The following is a 14,577-nucleotide window of genomic DNA, read 5'->3' on the forward strand; positions in this document are numbered from 1 at the left end:
CCACTTGCTGTCACCTTGCTCAAACAATTGCATTGTAACAAGCTTACAAGGCTACAAGAGCCTCTCTGGCCTGTGATGCAATTTGGGTCATTAACTTTGGCCCCCTCATCACTCCCAAACTGATCTGGGAATTTAAAAAAATGTATAGGACAACTGCAAGTCAACCTTAATGTTCCATGTGGAATGTCACCACGCCAAAGAGGCCACTACAGGGCAGTGTTAAGCAATAATGTGCAATAGAGCAACACTTTGGGTTCAAGTTACACACACTTAAGACTTTGAACTAAACAGACTTTTATAACCAGCGGGTTTAAAAATTAAAATGTTTATTTGTCCAAACAAATTCCAGATAATTAAAAAAACAAGATTACAAAACAAAAGATAAAAGGAACGATGTTGTATATATTAACAGAAACAAATGAAAACTGTGGACGTGTAGTTAGATGACGCATTAATTGTGTTTTTAAAACAAAACAAGAGCTCACTGGCAAATAATGGTCAAAATGTGGAAATGAGTGAACGGGTTCCTACAAAAAGTCTAGGCATTACGATCAATACGGACATCAACCTCTCGGCCATTGATCTTTGTTCCATTCATCATCCGGCAGGCTTTCTCGGCACTCTCCGGAGAGTCGAACCTCACTGTTCCGCAGCCCTTTGACTTGCCGTTCTCCATCTTGATCTCTGCAAACATCACTTTGCCTGCACCCAACAGAAAGTAGAAACATTTCAAACAGTATTCAGTTTTTATGTTGGCTAGAGAATATGTTTTAACAGGAGAATTTCTTGTATGTGGTATTGCTTACAGTAGTCATTAACGTGAATGATTCATATTGAAAAGGGGGGGGGGAGAAACATACCACAGTTCATGAACTTCTCTTTAAGCTTTTGCCATGTAAGTTCATAGGAGAGCTGCAAAGTAGAAAACAACAGTATTATCAGTTTATATAATGGACAACACACTTCATTTAACAGCCTTAAAACGGGGTCAAGTAGTGTTTGTGACTGCATGACACGACAGACAAATACCTAGAAAATTGAACCGTGGATTTCGTACAATTTGGTATTCAGTTTTTTTTGGGGGGTGTGCCAATATTTCCCCCAATTTTCACACATTTGCTTGTTTTTTAATATAGGTGCAAGTTTACTGACAACTTTATGCTTGCATGCCACTCATTGTACATGTACATACATCCTCAAGTGATTCCTTATAGGGCTTGAGAACATGTCATGTTGCATCATGGACACAGCGGCTATTTTAGATGCTACCGGTCTTGTGTTTACTTATCAGGCATCCTGTTTTTTGTGTTCCCTCTGGCTATATTTGTTAACTTCATATTTTGTCATCGCAATTTTAGCACGATGAGATTTTGCTATTACAGGATGCCGCAACTTCTTGCATGACTGAGCGACACCCAGTGCCATCCCACGCGTTCATCAGAAGCAAGTTTTTTGTTTTGTTTTTGGGTGGTTAATTGAGTGAACCTGTTCAATTAGCAATAGAAACCATCGTGACAAAGTTCTATCTGGTGTAGGAGACCAGACTAGGAGTTATTTGTTCCATACATGACCCAGTTAAGAGGCAGCATTTGAACCAACTAGCGACATTTAAAGGAAGGCTGGTAAAATTGTAGGCATTTAGAAGTGAATTTACATACAGCCAGCTACTGCTATTTGAAGTGGATATATATATATATATATATATATATATATATATATATATATATATATATATATATATGTGTGTGTGTACAAAAATATGCAGTGATTGACTGTGGAAGTATTGCTTTACTTTTGTCGGAATTTGTTTTTACCTGACTTTTTGGAATGCATTTAACACACAAAAAAACAAGGTTCTACTGTACTAAAGATTATCTGGTGGATCCATTCAACTTACATTTCGCACGAATATCTGACAACCAACTTTGGGTCCATAGCCCCGGTCAGACATGCCCATGTGACTTGGGCCGCCACCTCCAATGTTGCGGTTCATGTCCATTCCTGACATTCCCATACGGTCGAAGCCTGAGCCCATACTGCCCATCCCACTACCACCTGTGGCAAAATGAGACGGAAGAGCTTAGAAAGACAGCAAACACCTCAGGTTGGTAAATGAAGACTCCAACACTGTTCCAGGCCTGCTTGGATAAATCGGGATGATCAATTATTGAAAATAGATAGGAATAAATCGACAAATTGCTATATCAACACAGACCACTTTCATTCAGTTGTGATAATGTTGTGCAGTGGAGGCATGTGTGATATCGATTGACTAAACAAGCTCAGTGAAACCATTTGTTCAGGAATCAGGTGCTTTTATGACCAACAAAATAACCTGAGGTCAGAGCCAAGAAAATGACTAATCCTGCTAAAACAAATAGGTGCACCTGCGCAGTCGGTATCTCTCTCAAAGGAAGTTAAGTAACCTAATGGAAACTATTTTCTGTATGATTTAGCACACCACTAACAACTACAACAATAAAAGATGAAATTAATACCTCTGTGACTGCACCAAATAAAACAGGAAAATATTTTTTTAACTGTAGATTGTGCAGGTGTACCTTATTTTGTGGCCAATGAATGTTTAGTTGCGTAAGGGGTTAACTAAAGGAGGCGTCATGTGGCTGATTCAGCTGATTACTGCTCTGTTTAACAGAAAACCTTCAAAACCTCTGCACTCCTGAGTAGTATATGATAAGTGTGTACCTAATGCAGTCCCCATGCTCCCCATGCCACCAACGCCCATGCCTCCGCCAAAACTTCCACCTGATGGAGAGAATGCAATTTGGGGCATGGTGGGTTAGAGCGCAGCACATCACAGGCAGCCACGCACCGAGAGACGGTTCAAAACTGACAAGCCCACACCTTGCGCAACCCCACAACAAGAAAATAACTCACCCATTCCTCCAAAAGAATCACCAAATCCACGATTCATCAGCATGTCGCTGTTGCCAAAATCCCGATCCATTCCGCCCATTCTTGACCGGAACACATCTTAAAGACAACAAGAGTCATTCTGACGGAAGCTATCACTGATCTAAGAGGAGTTCTTCCACTAAACTGATCCTTGTTTCAGCCAAGCAGCAGATCAAACACTCACCGCTCATCCTGCCCACCGCCATCATGTCTCTTCCTCCAAAGTTAGCCAGGTTGGCCATGTTGTCCATGCCTCCATACCCCCCACCAACACCCATTCCTGCCAGAACAGTCATCAGATGACAATCGCAAATCAGCCCAACCGCAGCACTCGTATACAAATGATGGCAAAATTAACAATTTACCCCCTCCAAGTCGGTTTATTCCACCAAACCCTTGTGCATCTAAAGACAAGGAGAAAGTCAGTCACATCATGCTAAAGGGTATACAGTACGCAACACACTATATTTTATTAAATGGAACAATGCTACATGTGGTTGGATGCTCTAGCCAAAAACGCATTCATATTCTAAATCTTTATCTGAGAAATGTACTCATAATGGATTGTCAAATGATTATTATGATGCCTGATTATCAGCTTTATCCTGTACACAGTGGACCTCTGTAAATTTGTGGTTCCGCATTTGTGAATTGGCCCATTTGCTGAAATTTTTATTTTATTTTTTTTACTTACCGGTATATTCTGGTATTTGTTTATTTTTTTTTTTTAAAGCACATTCAAAATTTTCCCTAACGTGGATAATTTTTTTTTTTTTTTAATGGCAAAATTCTGCAATGCGGTTTATACTATGTTTGAACTTTGGGAGAACAAAAACAGAATAGGTTGTGCAGCAGGAGCATGTCGGCCATCAGTTGCTTAGCAAAGTCCCGTATGGCTGGTCCATTCCAGGACGAGATAGCCGCGCATTGGCCGCGCACAAGCCAAGGGGCTGTAGTCTGGCTGCACTTGACCAGAACAAAAGTGTCACATTTTCTGTCTGATTGAATCTCTTTCATGACCAATATGACAGAGTTCGAGTAACCCATATTAACAGCAGGACAAACAAGAACAAAAAATGGTGTTGGGAAGACGTACACGTTTGCCATTACAAGATTATAAAATAGTGTACATCGGGTAAGCTGTTTCCTGTACAAAATTGTAAGGCTGCAGTAGTATTTGTACATGTTTGAAATGATACTTAAGTATTTGGGGATCATAGTTTATGATACATTTTTGGTTTAAACAATTTATTAGCACTGCACATGAATCTTTGGTGATTTGAACAACGAGGATATGAAGAGGAATAATGGAGTATGAAGTAAGCTATTTTAAACTAAAAAGGAAAACCTTTCCGTAGGTTGACAAGGCTGCGTTAATGTTTTCAAATAAGTGAATATATGACTTTAGAAAGTGCTTTGGACGCCGTATATAGTGTATTAAAAGCGCTATGAAAGTGCACTCCATTTATCATTTACAATTTTGATCAAACTGGATTTTTTATTTGTTTTTCAAGAAAAGTACAATGAGCAGTCCATCCAAATTGATTGTCAACTTGTGTATCAATGTCAACCTGAATAGTGAATGAGGATTTTGGGTGTGAGTCTGAGCCTATAGACTATTATAATCATTTTTATATGAGCATCAATTATTCGTGTGAATTGGCTCTTTGCACTCTGGGCTGACCCGTCCCCCACAAATAGCCGGGGTCCAATGTAACAGCAAAAATGTCTGCAGACATGTAAAGCTGTAGTTGTATTGCATCAGAGAAACAGCAGAAATGGGGAATTCAGGTCCAGAAAGTAAATACCCTGCCACGGTTTGGCTTTACCCACAAGTGCTTCAACTCAACTGGCAGATAAACTAGCTAAACTAGGGTTTTACTTTCTAGAACAAAATTTCCTGATTCTGAGAAACAGACAGCATACGCTCGTGTATGAATTTCCCCAACATAATTCTAAAATACCTCCTGGCCCCATGGAGCCCATTCCTCCTCCGCTGCTCAGATTGCTTGCATTGATAGGATGCCCCCCTGGCCCTAATCCCATACCAATACCAGAAAGACCTCCTGTAAACATAAAAAAACAGACAAGACACAATATTTCAAAACTTTACCATACCCTCCTCTATTCTGTGACTTGCGACCGAGAATTTCAACTACAACATTTCATTCAAAGATATCTGGGTTGCGTGATTGAAGTTATTTTATTTTAGTATGTGTCATATCTGGCAAAAGGGTCCTCATGTGCCAAAAAATTTAAATATTGATATATTCAAATTGTATACTTAATTCCCTTTAAAATGATATATAATACATGGACGTACCTCAAAAATTGACAAAGTTACAGCAATTATAATTTTGAAAGGTAGAAACCCCTAGTTTTGAGAAAAGGGTGTTTAAAGTTTTGGTACTTGCATCTTTCAAATGTCCTTAGCAAACAGTATACATTAGGAAAAAGATATTAACCTGAAATTTTCAGGAACTGTTAAAATATCAGTGGAAAGTCAATCCCAATTGCAGGCAAGGCCATCGTCCAAGATTTGAACCCTTTAAAACTCTCAAGAGAAGAAATCAGCCTTAACTTTGCTTACAATCCCATCTCATGAGGCATCAGACAGTTTATTTTATTGTTGCTCCTTGTGGTATTTTCTTGCCTAAATGGGGTCATATTACCACAGTGGGAAATTTGATTGAATGATTTTATATCAATTATCATCCCACTTAAAACAGCATAAGTGAAAATGTGTGATATTGCAGGCAGATCTGGTCACTGCTCCACAGGGGCATCGCAGCTGCATGCTCCCCCGCTCGAGTTCGCCCCTATAGTTAGTGGACATGGTGTGTGAATGTAGTAATTTCAATTAAAAGTAGAAATCGATTCGTTGGAAAGAGATCCCAGAATTTATGTCTGTTTGGACTACAATTCGCCGGTAAACTGACCGACGACAACATACTTCTGCTCTAAGTAAAGGTAGGATGGCTGTTCACTTTCGTGCTGAATGTGTATTTAAACTTTTTGGGGTTGCTATGTCCTATCCATTATCAGAACCGCTTATCCTCACAACATTTATATGAACCATTTGTAAATGACGTTTGAGGGAAAGAAAATATCCGGGTCTTTTTTAAATTTTTTTATTATTAAACAGATGGCCAAGACAGGCGCTAGCTAGCAGCTAGGCCAGGGGTGGGCAAACTTTTTGACTTGCGGGCCACAATGGGTTTGAAATTTTGACAGATGGGCCGGACCAGGAGCATTTGGACCTCATAGCACAGTAAACACACACAGATAAATGTACAACCCGATTTACTTATAGTGTGCACTAATGCACACTATGAACAGTCTCCTGCATGCGCGCTCCTCACCTCACCCATGACAACATGTAGAAAGACTATCTTCAGCTGTCAAAAGGATCAAAACACGCAACAGTGCCACAATGTTGACTGATAGACTGAACTCTTTGTCCCTGCTTTCTTTCAAAAAAGAATTGACCGATTCTCTGGACTATCAGGACATTATTGCTGTGTTCAACACAAAACCCTGCCGTCTCCTGCTGTAAATGTCCAAATCCAGGAAGAATTGTATTTTATGAATCAGTTATCTTGAGTTAAGCTTACTGCCATTCTCCCGTTTATTTTAATAAATTGCAAACGTTGTTATGAATGTGCCCTGCGTATCTTTCTGTCCGATTTCTGTGCGTAAACAGTAATCAATGAGACCCCGACCCAGTGATCATATTTTCCGGGTGTGTAGAAATTACACAGCAGTGACTCTGGTGTAAAACATAATCTGCACAGGAGTCTGAGGGAAGTGGATCCCAACACCAGTCATCCACTGCTCGTACTGCTGCAGCTGGAGAGCGCGTTCTCCAGCTGCACCCGTCACTCACAGCAGTCCTTCACTTTACGTGAGACCGCGCCAGCGATTTTATTTTCTGCGCCCTCGTAATTAAAGAAGCAAAATAACGCCATAATATGTGTGTGTTAAGAGCGGCAACTTAATCGCTGTCCTTGGTACCCGCGGTAAAGCACTATTAGGGACGTGAAGGGAATTTTTTTTTTGTATATTTTCTCTGGCCCACCCACAAAAAAAATTCTGGCGCCACCTATTGGTGAAACGTGGGCATTGCAGGGACAAAATTTAATTAATGATTTTTAATTTTTTTTCTAGCCTTATTGGATAAGTTCGGCGGGCCAGATTGAAAAGCATAACGGGCCGTATTTGGCCCGCGGGCCGGGGTTTGCCCATGTCTGAGCTAGGCTAAAAACACTCCCCTTAGTTACGATACATAGTGTCTAATAATTGCTTATTTTCATACACTTCTATTAATTTTTTTACCTTTGTGCTACTGGGAAATGAAAGTACAGACCTCAATTAGGCAATTTTTGGAGAAATCTCAAAATCGACATATTCGACCTCCTGCTCTATTTTCCTCATTTATGCCACTTGGTACTTTCCGACAACCGGACCATTTTGCCCGAGCGGGTCACATACAGTAGCGCATATTCCTTACTTTTTGATCAATACAAATAACTTCCATCCATTAGGTGAATAACAGATCACTCACGTGGTAATTGAGGTTTTTCTATTTGGCGATAATCATCAGGAGGAAGGGACTTATCGTCCTGTCAAAACACAACATATGTATTTTCATTTCTGAATTTGCTCAAATCTCATCAAAACTAAACTAAATGCCTCACCATTTTAACATGCATTTGTCTGTCAAAGAGCATCTGTCCATTGAACATGGCTGATTTCAGAGTCAAGGAGTCATGAAAAAAAAGTGCATTCATTTGATTTTTTCCAGCAGATTTTCTGCTGACACCTGAAGGATACAAATGGCCTGCAGAGCCTCCAGCGGCTGCTCAAAAGTCACAGTTCCCAATCCGCGGCTCTTGCCGTCTTTGTCCTCCTTCACGTCAGCCCTTTTTACCACACCTGCCATGCTGAACACTTCCTTCAGCTTCTTCCACCCTACCTTGAAATCAAGCTGTAACATAAAACAATACATCATCAACAAGCATTACACTAGAATAAGGCTTTAATAAAGGCGGTCTGTCTATCCATTCATGTAACATTTTGGTTGTCCTCACATTGGCCACAAACACTGAGCTGCCCAGTCGACCAGTTTGCAATGCATGCTTGATTTCAGGTGGAATGTTGGGATTATTGGAGATGGAGAGGGGGATATTCATTCCACCAGGTCCCATGTCTTGCCCTCGGCCTCCTTGGTGGCCACCCATGCGCTGCAGTACACGGCGAGCATGTTCCCCATCAGGGTCCTTGAAGAAAACACAGATAAAAGTTTATTTAGAAGAGGGTATACGTTAAGTACCGATGCATTATAAATGTGAGGTTCTCTATCAAATGTAGTAGTCTCTCTTGATTGGTCCACAAAGTGTACATACCCCCTTAATGTTGAGAGGCCTTCCATTGAGGTCATATTTATCCATAGTTTCTATTGCCTTGCTCACAAATTCTTCATCTTTGAAGTCCACAACACTGTTTGAGCAGGACACAAAAGTCCCATGTCAAGCAAGGAAACTCAAAATAGCTTCTTAAAAAACAATATAGAGATTTTTCTTACCCGCAACCCTAAGCAAGGGATATAGCAGAGGTACAGGTTGCAATCGTCGTGTAAACAAAAGGAGTAGACAAAAGGCAGTTAAAGAAGGCCAAGGCTCTTGAACATTTTTGTTCATGTATTTGATGTATTTATTTGGAACTTTTCGTTTTTGTACAAAATATTCTATAAGTGTATTACAGTTTTTAAAGATCAATTATTGTATTTATTTCAAGTAAATAATATGGAAAAAAAAGATTTGTATTAGATTTTTAATAGACACACGAATCATTCCACCTCAGTTCACCCAATGAGTGAAATCCTAAGGTTTTCAGATTTTGCGTGTAGGTACATTGTACCATGCAAAGCCAAATTTTCTAATTTCATCTTGATGAGATTAACTCTCTTTCTGAGATATTGCAGTTTGTTTTGTTTCACTTTTTTTTTTTGCAAAAATGTCAGCAGCAGGGAAATTGGGATCGAGACGGCCTACCTCACAACTCCTAGTCAATTCTGTGTCAGATGTGCACAGTGAGGCTACATATTTGCAATGGAGTAACTCAAACTAATGTGCATGTGCGTAATGCTGAAGTTGTCACGTAGGCCTACATTTTTTTTGTATTTGTGTTATTGAAGTTGGACTTGTCCCTTATTGTGAATTCCAAGGTCAAAATATTGGCCAAAAGAAAATTTGTCAAAAGTACATTGATGCAAAAACAAATCCATATTTTGATTCCTTATGGTTTCCCCTTTGCAGAGATAGCTTTTGAATGCGGACCAGTGGTTGATAAGAAAAGGCCATTTTAAATTTGGTGGCCACGGCCATTTCAGCAACAGTTGATCCGATCAAGCTGAAATTTGAATTTTTGGCTTTCCATGCTCTGAATTACCACTACACAAAATTTTGCTGAAATAGAAAGGGTAGGGTTTCAAAATGCCATTTTTCTGTGTGATCTGAGATGGAATGACCCACACCTAATATATATTTTGTATGCATTTATGTCATGAAAAGTAACAACATACGAATCAAGATCTTGCAAGAGTTTTTATTCCTTTGATGAAACATTTGGAGATTTAAGGGTCAATCAGTAGACAAATCACACAATCCACATGTCCCTTTGGAAAATAGCCAAAACAAACTTAGCTTTTACACCAATTGAAAGGACAGCAACAAAAGCAAAAAAAAAAAAAGCCCTCTTGGAGGAGTTCATAAAGCTACTTTCCAAAAAAAAAAGCCCTCTTGGAGGAGTTCATAAAGCTACTTTCCAAAATTCAACAGGACATCTCCCTTTCAAGTAAATGTCAATCATGATCCAACTATCAGGCTCTAGAAGCAACCTAGAGTACCTCCAGTTCTAGTAAGACCCAAAGGATCAAAACCTTCAAAAACACTTGATTAAGGAGAGCCTGCTGAGAGCATTTAAAACCTGGTGCAGCAAGTTGGCCACATCACTTACCCTTGACTTTCCTTCTGCATCCTTAAAGAGCTCCACGTATGTAACCTCACCGACTACATGAGACATACACAGGAAAAAATACCAAAAAAGAACAAAAAGGAATTTAAATCACCAAGTCATCAAGATGCCGTCGGCCTTGGCAATGCCGCTATAGCTGGAGATGTCCCGTTAATGATAAAACAGACCAACATCCCACCAGTTAACACCATGCCTTTGTGGGCAGTGACTGAGACACCCAAAGGCTGAGGCCATAGACACACATGGCTACATTCAACCTGGGAAATTCAAAAAACTTCAACATTGAACAGGTGGTCAACAGATTCCATTTATATCAAGTGAGTTTTAAGCTGTCTTTCAGGCCTCTAAAACGTATTTCAAAAAGAGTAAATGTTTCATACATGTAGTCAAGGTTCACTTTGCAACAGATGCAACAATGTCATACAGTCATATTCTACTACACGTTTGCGATTAGCTAACAAAGCATGTGATGTCATATCCACCTTTTCTCTCAGCACACCACGCTACATTAACACAATCCAAAGAATATTTAAACTCCATTGCACAGAGGGCTACTTTGCTGCTATTTGAACACTGTACATCCAGAGAAAGGTTGGAACTACTACTACTACTACTACTACAAACAGGACGATCCATCTGCTAAAATAAAAGGTAGAACTAAAATACTGTGCTTTAATGCTGAGGAGTAAAAACAGGTTAAAGGCACAAACCCCACCAAAGTCAGACTTACCTTGATCACGCATGAGATCTTTAATTGCCTGCCATTTCATGTCATACGGGATGTTGCTGATGAACACCCGGTTCCTTTGACCACCTTTCTTTTCGCCACCCTGTTTGTCTTTGTAAGGATGGTAGCGACCTCCTCTTCGGCTTCCGGAGGACTTCTCTTTACCTTCGTGTCTCTCTTTAGAGGGATTGGAGTCCTCAGCATCCCTAAAAAGACATTAAATGAGGGTGAGGTTTTATATTCGCATAGCTGTTCTAAAAGTCAGGACAGAGCACCTTCTGTTTGAAGCCATCCACTTTTCAAGTGAGCAAAATTATCGGCACAGATATTATTAAATTGACTTAAAGTGAAAAATAATCTAATATTTGGTGGCATAACTCTTACTTGTAGAGATGGGCGATATAGGCAAAAATAAATAAATCTTGATATTTTTTCACCCCCCCCCAAAAAAAACCTCACTAATATTTTCACGATATTATACCCCAAAAATCTTGTAAATCTGCACTCGCTTCATAGAATAATTATAGACAGCATTTTTGAACAACAGCTCGTTTGCATTTAATTTGCTTAATATATCTTCTGCAAAACATTTTACAGCCATATTCTATGGCAACATTTAATAATGAAAGCTTTATTAATATTTCCAGGCTATATAGGGTGTTTTGATTATTTTTTCTGAATCTTTGTCAATTAAATGTATTTTATAATTCCATACTGCTTTTTATATAGTGTTTTTAACTACATTTGGTGCCCAAAAGCTGTTACAATGAATCACATTCACGTCATCACATTTTAATCTGCAGTAAGTAGTGGTGCACCACTGCCAAATACTACAGAAATCACAATGACAAAAGCTGTTCACTACAGCAGTCAGAATTTGTTGTTATTGTTGATATATGTTGATTTGACGGTGATGAAGCTAATATACTGTGAGAGAGAGCCAGCATCCTGCATATATTATAATGACTTGTTGTAGTACAAGCATGTAAAAACTGAATATTAACCCAATATAGAACATTTGGTCAACTTTTACCCATTTGCATTACAGCGGCGTTTGTCAGGGCATCGCCAACGTTTACTTGCTTTGTCATTATGACAGGTTGTGTTAGCTCAATGCAGTGAGGGTTTTCTGATTGTGTTATTTATCTTTTTTGAGCGGTAGTCGTACTTGTGGAGTCACAAAGTCACGTAATCCTCCTTATGGTCCGTGGTGCTCTGTCCTGAGTTGTTTAACGCATGTAGATGCAAATTCCATGAAATAAAAGCTGGAACACGGATCTGTTTCATGTTTATCTTTTGATCAGAAACCCAAATAGCTTACAGTATACAACAAAAACAAAGGAATTGACCTAACCGTTGAAATCACCTTGAGGGATAAATGAGCACAGTGGTACCTTGACTTAAGTGCTGTCGTCTTAAGAGTTTTTGAATTACAAGACGTTGATTGGTCCCCCCAAAATTTTTCCTTCATGTGTGGAGCTAAAATCTAGCTTATCAGCAAGCTTCAGAATCAGACATGCCATCACTCAAGTTAGGTGGTGGAGTAAAAGTACAGATGTGGAAAAATGGCCAAGGGGACCTCGAGTCACAGCTCAGGCCTGTGTATGTATGTGTGCGTGAGACTTGCAATTTACACTTCGTTCATTTCTTTACATTTGCTTTTATATTTACTTTTAGAATAAAGAAGCTTTCTTTATTTAAAAAAATAAACAAAGACACACTGCTCTCTCCTGGAACGCCCCCATCTAATAGACTAATTAAAAATTAATGTGAGGAAAATAAACCTATTAGAGCGCGTTTTGTAATTAAACGCATGCAATTGTTATTATTATAAGGACCAGTTGTTTATTCCACAAAAGGATTAACGAGCACTAAATTTGCTAACATTGGCCGTTGACCCGAATTAGCATGCCTAGCGTTGCAGCAAGTACCAATACCTATGCATACTTTTTAAAGGCAAACTGCAGTAAGGAATCGTTTACAAATTCATTAAGACACCTTTTACAAATTAATCGTAGGTGTTAAACAATATATTGCACTACAACACTATGTAATGGAACGTCTCAGCTAACAATGGTTAGCATCACAGGGAGTCCATTTTGCTTGGCTTCATACATTCGACGAAGAACGCTATAGATTGGTCTTTCACTCACGTCTTGACGCCATTGGGTGTCTCAGGATCAGGGTCGCTCGTATCCGATTTAAGGGATGCAGCGGGTTCTTCTAGCTTTGGCTCTTCTAGCTTTGGCTCTTCTTCAAGACCCGGAATGATGTCTTCCATTATGGTTTAGCGATGCCTTGCACCACGACACAAGACTTCTTGACGCACTTTCAAATGAGTCGAGGCTAGCCTGCTGTCATCTCGCGGGATGTCGCGAGACGTGGGGCTGTTGCCAGGCGGAGTTCTGAATTCTTGGTATGACGAAGAAATGATGCCCTGCATGATGTTGATAACATCTATTTATTTTAAAATAAAGAAATAAAAGCAGTTATTATTATTATTATTATTATTATTATTATATTATTAATTAATAATATAATAATAATAATCATAATGAATTTGGATTCATAAAACAATTATTTGGTCTTGTAATTTGGCTGTATTATTATTATTTATTTATATTGTTATTATTTTTATGTTTGGTTTGTCTATATGTATATCTTTTTTAAAAATCCATCAAATTTGCAAATACTCAGATGTATGTTAAATAGGTAATCTTCAAATGTATTGACATAGGCAAAGGTGTAATAGTACTTTTGATACAAAATGTACGAAATTGTAGGCTACATACCGTATATGGGTAATTCCAGAATTGGGGGACACTTCAGGCACCTAATGTGCATTTTTTAAATATATTTTTAAAATTATCACAAATAATCATATAATGTGATCAACTATAAAAATGTCGATCTTAACTATGATTTACAAGGCTCACAACTCATAGTTTGTATTACTGCCTCACATTATTCACACATTTCTATTTTTTTTGTGTGTGTGTTTGTGTGTGTGTGTGGGGGGGGTTGCCTTTTGACATTTTTTTGTACTTTATTTGTAATTAAATGCACAACATTTAAATACATTAACAGAAAAGGACTTTTGTGAATTCTAATATGTGAACTATTCTCTTGATCCGCTCTCTGTCTCTGCTCTAAAATGATTAATGTTAATAACCAGGCAGTAAGATATTGAATAGCACTCTGGCTTTAATATGATCACATATACATGACAGAACAAAATAAAATCTTTCATTCACATTCAAACAGAGGATAGTTTTTCTGTCTGACCAAACAGATTCAGACCAGGTCTAACTAAACATTGAACTACGTTTAAATGCAGCAAAATTGAGGACTTGCAATGATAATGGTGTGTTAAGAAAGTTGCTACATATCTTAATTTAAGACGGATTAGGGCCTACTTACACATTTTTTTAGCTCTCAAATTTAGGGATGCTTCATCACCCCCAAAAATGGGCTAGATATAGGGTTTGGCAAACTCGGTCCTCGAGGACTAGAGTCCAGCAGGTTTTGGATGTTGCCCTTCTCCAACACAGCTGATATATGATCAGCTCATCAGCAAGCTCTACATAAACCCATAAGCCTGATAACGATCCTGTTGATTGGAATCAGCTTGTGTTGGAGCAGGGAAACATCCAAGACCTGCAGGACTCAGGTCTTCGAGGACAGAGTTTGTCCCTGGGCTCGAAACATGCAAGTTTTTGCTCAAGAGTAGCTAATTACTAGCTGTGTTAGCTAAAACAAACATAGCTATATAATATATATTTATATTAATGTCGTTTTATGAAACACAGTTGCATTGGTTTAAGTAACACACTACATTAAGGCAAAAACATTGAAAACTGTTCCCCCCCAACCGCAGCACGCCCACCCCCGTCTCTAGG

At 38.8% G+C, this 14,577-nt stretch overlaps 1 protein-coding gene across 1 annotated transcript; it reads right to left on the reverse strand.

Annotated features, from left to right (window-relative positions):
* Positions 1–309: 309 nt before the first annotated feature.
* On the reverse strand, positions 310–13,052 carry myef2 (myelin expression factor 2). Its single transcript, XM_077563455.1, has 16 exons — positions 12,832–13,052; positions 10,682–10,884; positions 9,934–9,986; positions 8,501–8,508; positions 8,322–8,415; positions 8,007–8,195; positions 7,750–7,903; positions 7,614–7,663; positions 7,481–7,538; positions 4,872–4,982; positions 3,101–3,226; positions 2,899–2,994; positions 2,707–2,766; positions 1,898–2,055; positions 861–912; positions 310–702 (listed from the first exon to the last, which is right to left on the reverse strand). Exons 1-16 carry the CDS (start codon positions 12,957–12,959, stop codon positions 539–541), a joined length of 1,704 nt encoding a protein of 567 aa, XP_077419581.1. The 5' UTR covers positions 12,960–13,052; the 3' UTR covers positions 310–538.
* Positions 13,053–14,577: the final 1,525 nt, after the last annotated feature.

The sequence above is a fragment of the Vanacampus margaritifer genome, chromosome 4 (genome assembly GCF_051991255.1).
Source record: "Vanacampus margaritifer isolate UIUO_Vmar chromosome 4, RoL_Vmar_1.0, whole genome shotgun sequence".
In the NCBI taxonomy this organism is placed as follows: Eukaryota; Metazoa; Chordata; class Actinopteri; order Syngnathiformes; family Syngnathidae; genus Vanacampus; species Vanacampus margaritifer.